The 6507-nt window shown below is 30.2% G+C and overlaps 1 protein-coding gene across 12 annotated transcripts in view; it reads right to left on the reverse strand.

Annotated features, from left to right (window-relative positions):
- LOC115244577 (heterogeneous nuclear ribonucleoprotein R) overlaps window positions 1-6507 on the reverse strand; it is a 36336-nt gene that overhangs the window by 23142 nt on the left and 6687 nt on the right. For 11 of the 12 annotated variants that reach the window (XR_003885398.1, XM_029822318.1, XM_029822320.1 and 8 more), the window contains exons 5-9: window positions 3823-3958; window positions 939-1144; window positions 682-831; window positions 422-567; window positions 137-252 (exon numbers count right to left, since the gene is read on the reverse strand). Coding sequence is in view for 11 of the 12 variants with exons in the window: in XM_029822318.1 (XP_029678178.1) it covers window positions 137-252; window positions 422-567; window positions 682-831; window positions 939-1144; window positions 3823-3958 (754 nt within the window). In the remaining variant the exon portion in view is untranslated. Of the gene's footprint in view, window positions 1-136; window positions 253-421; window positions 568-681; window positions 832-938; window positions 1145-3822; window positions 3959-4780; window positions 4917-6507 lie in introns of all 12 variants that reach the window. The other variant, XM_029822311.1, reaches the window with a different exon arrangement.

A 6507-nucleotide genomic window follows, 5' to 3' on the forward strand; every position in this document is an offset into this window, starting at 1 on the left:
TATATATATATACGTGACATTTATAAAAAATTACTAAAATTTTTATTTTGCCATAAAATCAAAGTTGCAAGAATATATTCTTAAGAAATACGCGAAGCAATAAACAACAAAAAAAGAGAAAAAAATTGGTACTAACCGTAATCGCCTCGTCCCATCTGTCCACGCATACCTGCGCCGGTACCCCGAGGTCCCTGTGCAGGTCCACGAACTGGCATTGGTCCTCCCATCATGCTCGGGTGAGATGGAGATCCACTGTAAAAAGGAGAACTATATGATACCATTTTATTTATATTTCTATAAATAAAAAATGTCGAATAGAGTAATCATAATGTAACGAAAGTAGTATAATAAACAGCAATATAATAAAAAAAACGTTGCGCAAATAATAAATTAAAAATAAATATCAGTCGCAATAACTTACCCGCCTCTACCCTGTAACATTTGCATCATTCGTCTCTCCCTAGCGCGCAGCATTTCTTCTTTCTTCTTTTTATCAGATGGTGGTTTTGCCAACGAAACTTCTATGTGAGATCCACCCATTTCTTTGCCATTTAATTCATTCATTGCCTTAAAAAAAGCACATATATATATAATATATATATATTAACAATTTACATTAAAAATGAATTTTTAATATAAAGGTTATCAAATCAAAAACAATATTATTAGAATATATCTTACCTTAACAGCATTATCTCTATCTTCAAAATGTATAAAGGCGTAATCCTTGATTTTCTTCACTCGCTCAATTTTGCCATATTGTTCGAAACTTTCTTTCAACTTCTCCTCAGAACAATCTTGCGTTAAATTTCGTACGTAAAGCACACGTACCTAAAACAGAGTAATTTGTGTTACAATTTAACATGTAGCATAACCAATAAAGACTATAAAATAGCATAATTATAAGAATAATTAAACTAAATTGTATCATTCTTTACTTTGGACATAGTCTGTTCGTCTGGTTCCTCTTGAGGATCGGCCCAATCAACAATAATATCACATCCCCAAACCTTGATACGTCCAGTACTCAACCTTCGCTTGGCTAAGGAAGCTGCTTTGTGAGATTCGTATTCCAAAAAGCAAAAACCTCTATTCTTCTTTTTGTCATCTGGTGAGCTGTAGATAATCACCTCCGTCAGGCCAGCTATATATCGGAAAAAGAATCATACGAGAAGCGGATGAGATTCGCTCGAAATTTGATCGGCAATCACAAATTTTAAGGATTGCTACTATGTAATAAAGAATAGAAATTTTGCAAAAACAAAATATAGAGATCTAAGCAACTATTACGTTTTCATATACGATGGTTACCGTAAGCTAGAGATTTGCATTATAGTCTCGTTGTAGATACATTAATCACATTATCTTGAATATTCTTAAATATTTATATAATATGTATCAGAATTAAATCATAATATTCATTTTTTTATCAAATACAATTATTATACTTCGATTAATAATAATTACTCATACATAAAAGTTTAATTATAAGAACATATAGATATTATAATAAATGACTTTTAATTTCCGATAACTGTATTTTTATATGTTCTTTTTTATATATAATGGAAAAAATATTGCTTGTCAGTAAACTGAAAATGAAAAAATAATATAATAAAAGATTGCATCAGTCAGACACAATATTACTCAATTTGCAAGATATCTATGCAGCACTTGGTTGTATGTATCTCCAAAACACGAGATTGTTATTTTATTTTCTTAAGATATTTTTTTTAATTATTAATGTTTCTATTTTATTATTCGCAGACATAATATTTCTTATCTTATATTTTTTGCACATTTTTTAAAAACTAATATAATTAAAATCTAAAAAAAAGATAAACAAATTAAAAAAAAAAAACAAAAAATCAAAAAAACAAAAAACAAAAAAGAAATAAATTAATCAAATAGTTTTACTGATAAACAAACTATTCAGGGATTAAGTATAAAATAAATAAAAATAAAAGAGATATTACTTCACCAACTGCTCGCAACCTGTGTCACAATAAAATTTCGAATAAAAAGCTACAGATAACCAAGATTAAAAGAACAGAAAAATGCAAAGATGTTATTAATAACTACAAAGAGAAAGATTGAAAGCTCTAAATTCTGTAAAACACTCTTTTGATATACATGTGTTTAAAACCTTCTTTACTTTTACTGAATTTGGATATTTGAAAAATTTGAAAATTAATCATTTCAAGACATATAAATACTATATTATTAAGTAGAATTCTCATGCTATTAGAATTCTCATGCAATAACTCGATCATATATAGAGCAAAGATTGACACTCTAATATTATGGTTTATTCTCTGTCTTTCTAATCCTGAGATGTGGCAATATCGTTTGTATTTTCCGCTGTCTCTGATCTTATTCTAATCTAAATTGACAGATCCTCTCCAAAAGTACTGTGAAATTGTCAAACATAAACCATTTGACACTTTCCAAGGGAAGACTTTTATTTCTCTCAATATATTTCTCACAGTCCTTCTCTCCTTCCTCTCAGTTTAGAAACTCAGTTTAGAAGCTATTTGGATAACAAGGCATCTCATACATACTACTAATAACAAATCTAAACAGCAAATCATTAATTTCACATATATTAAACTTATAAAATGTATGTAATATATTTTAAAATTCCTTATAATTACCTACTAATTGTATTTGATGTATATGTAAAAATTTTATTTTTAGAAATATAAATGAATGAATTTTCTTCTATCTATTGTATCATATATGACGTGTAATAATAAAATACTTAGATGCCTTGTACCATTATATGAATTCTTCTTAAAATTAACTTCTAAATATCATTCCTGTGCCTCATGAATTTAATAATGACGTTTGTCTTTATCATTGTTATTTTCTTCCATTAATCTCCTCTCTGTGTCCATATTCTGATGTTACATGCAAGAATCTTATGCACACACATACAAAATGTAGTGATTATCAGACACACTCGTTCAATCACACTGATCATTCTCTATTTTATCATTTATATTTACATCATACAAACAGTATGTTTTTTTATATTAAATTCATTATCTCTGAAGACGTCACAATAAACTTACATTTATTCATTCATGAAATGCGATATATATATTCCTATGATAATATTATATGTTTAATATATTGTAAAAATTTAATATATATTCGCGATATATATCTCAGAATATAATAAATAAATAAATAGGAAAATAAATTGTTCAAAATTTTCATAAATATGTGCAAATAAAAGAATCACATGAGATGATACTGCTTATTGTAAAATTATATTTGCTCTTCAATTTCGAATTTTATGTCTCGAAATAAAATATATCTAAAATTTCTAAAAAATGCATAAAATATAAAAATTCATATTATAAATATATTGTATGCTACAGAAGCGCGCAAGAAAAAATATGCCAGACAAATGATCCTAACAGTATTGCAGCAAATTCATTTAGAGTTATAAGATACAATTATACCTAATTACGATTATCTATTTGTTGCAACGACGTAAACTTTACAAACGAGAATTAATTGAAAATAAAAAATAAAAGAATCACACGATGAAGAGTTCACATTTGGCTTATAAATAAATTCGTTAGTGTTACCAAATATTTGATAATTTCCGAAAATGAATAATAAAACTTGTTTTTTCCGAAATTCATTACAAAATTTTTTTCACATTTATGCAAGAGGGTTGGATTTAACCCACCTGACATGTCTCTGCTAAAAAAACACGTGATTCGTTATAAGAAATTTTTGTTCCATCATCTCTCCCATAGAACTTCCATTGGTTACTGCTCGCTGATTTAAGGACAATTGTCAACTTACGTGCGTGCTTTGTAAACTCTTCGAACAAGTCATCTCGGTCTCGATTCTTTGGAATATTTCCCACAAACAAGCGATGATTGTTATATGATACGGTAACACCAATCTTTTTCCCTTTCCGAATCTCATAATCATTCAGCTGTAAGAATAATGTGGAAGGAGAGTGCCAATTAAGCTTGCCATTTATGATTTCACCTGCTTATTGGCTGTCTGAACATGGGATTTCATGAAGCGTCCTTCGGGGGGGGGGGGGGGGGTACATAAGAGTATCAAAAGTATGATTCTCAAAGGATCGTGTGGATCATATGATAGTTCCAGGATCGATATCGTATAAGAGTGGGTGGGAGTGCCTGTCCGTTTGTTAGCGAGCCAAACGCCCCAGCGGTCCACGCAAATCTCCCATACCCCCAAAGCTTGAGACTTAGTCATGAATCACATTTGCATATTGCAAAATTGCAATGGTGCAAGACAGCATATATTTTTCTGTCAATATATGTGTGTGTAAAACAATCTAAAAATATAACTTCCACATTTTCTCTTTCCATCTCCTCGTCTCTTTTTCACTTAAAAAAAAAAGAAGACGAAGAAGTAATATCAGTAATAAAGATTGATTGATCAATTACACAAAATCAGGAACGGGAAAGCAGAGGGATAATAAGATAATCGCATGTATAGAGTAGGAAGCAGATAAGTTCATAACTCAACCTAAATATGTGAGGAAAAGAAGACTTGGACCAGAGAGGTGTTACTGTTCACTAATAAACCGAGAGGCAAGGAGACCAGAACTAAAGGTGCCATAAGGTGTATTCGCAGATTATGGAGTCAATATGATCCTTGGATGCTCCATAGTTCCATACCATCTACAACCACTACTTAAAAAACTACCACTCTTAAGTTATACAATACAGGTAGACAGGTAGGTAATAGGTAGGTAGGTACACACGCCTCGAATTCACTTTACCTGTTAATTTACCAAATTCCTCCAAGATCTCCTCTTTGCCTTTTGACTTTGGTATGTTTCCCACGAAAAGTCGTAGATTAGGAACGCTAATGTTTACTTTCAGACTCTTGCCGGGTTTTATTTCGTGATTATCGAGCTGTGGGATGAAGAAAACATACACATGCCTAATTTTGTTCCAATGAGTTTCGTGATTTTTAAGATAATTACGGCAGAGATGGCGAAATTTGAAAAGAAATTTTTTTTAAATGTGCAATTTAGAATACAATCAGTATTAACAATATAGTGCGGATCCACGAAAGCGAGAAAGTGGCATGTCTTTGTCGCTCGAATCTTCACAATATAGGAAACCGGCCTTTCACGTATCATGTACTCCTGTAAACAAATTTTAAGCCTAACATTTTCCAAAATTTTGTTACAAAAATTGTCATTGTCTAACGAGAATTAACCAATTGGGCAATATATACCCCTAACCAATTAGACCACACAATCATTGTAATTTTCGGAAAGGTTCTCCACTCCCAATTTTGCCCACTGAGCAAAGAGGAGAGCTGGAAAAAGAAACTCATCCATAGGACATTAATGTATATTTCTTAATGTGTTATATTAAATATTCGGGATCAGTTGGATATAAAACTGCGTAAACATGAATAAAATGGTCAGGGACATATGCATATAAACATACATTATATGGATTGTTCTTAGCTAAAACACGCTCGCGCGCACACACACATACCTACATGTGCAACATATATACATATATGTGTACACATACATATATATGCACGCACACGCATACATACATTCTTAAATATATACATATGCGCGCACGCACGAACTCACATATACACATATTATACACACATCCACATACAATATATCTCACATTTTATTTTCGACACTCAAATATCTTAATAAGATGGACTTTTTCTAAACAAATGTTTCAAACAAAAGTTACTTAGTTTTAAGGAAACAATAAAAAATAGTAATAATGAAATAATGGTTAACAGGTTAAATACATAGTTGGTATAATACACAAATGCCTTAATCGCTGATTGATTTCTCATTTATCGTGCCGCAAAGGAAATAACTCAGCATGATGCGAGATTTAGTTACCACTTTTACATAGTACAATAAATTTTACATTGTACAATATACAAGCAAACAATGAAACGTGATTTTATTTTCAAGAAAAATTGATTGATTTTCTTTGCTCGAAACTATGTGATATATATTTTTCGTTTGAAATTATGTAATATATATATTCTTTTTATTTATTATATTTTAAAAATGCTTCAATGTGTCATATTAAATAAAAAGTGAGAAATTATTTTAAAAAATCTAAATAACCTGACGTAACTGATCTTGGAAAAATCGCGGAAGGTCAAACTAACATAAAATTGCAGCATTGTACGTGTATTCTCTTGAAATTAAATAACTTTAGAGATTAAAACATTTTTCAAAAAAATCCATCTTTTCAAGACATTTGGACATTAAAAATCAAATAGAACACCCTGTAGAATGTGTGTGCAGGGTGTCCCATTTTAAATGATGCATGCAAATATCTTCAAAACTATTGGTGATAAAGAAAAAAATCTCGAGCAAAAATTTAATTTTGACAGGGATATAATTTGATGTCAATAGTTTTTTATAGGTGGAAGTATACGAAGGGTATATATGACGATCAATTCCTTCCTTTGTTTTTTTGTTTTTGTTTATATATATATATA

Source organism: Formica exsecta, unplaced genomic scaffold (assembly GCF_003651465.1).
Source record: "Formica exsecta isolate Colony F162 unplaced genomic scaffold, ASM365146v1 scaffold82, whole genome shotgun sequence".
Classification (NCBI taxonomy): Eukaryota; Metazoa; Arthropoda; class Insecta; order Hymenoptera; family Formicidae; genus Formica; species Formica exsecta.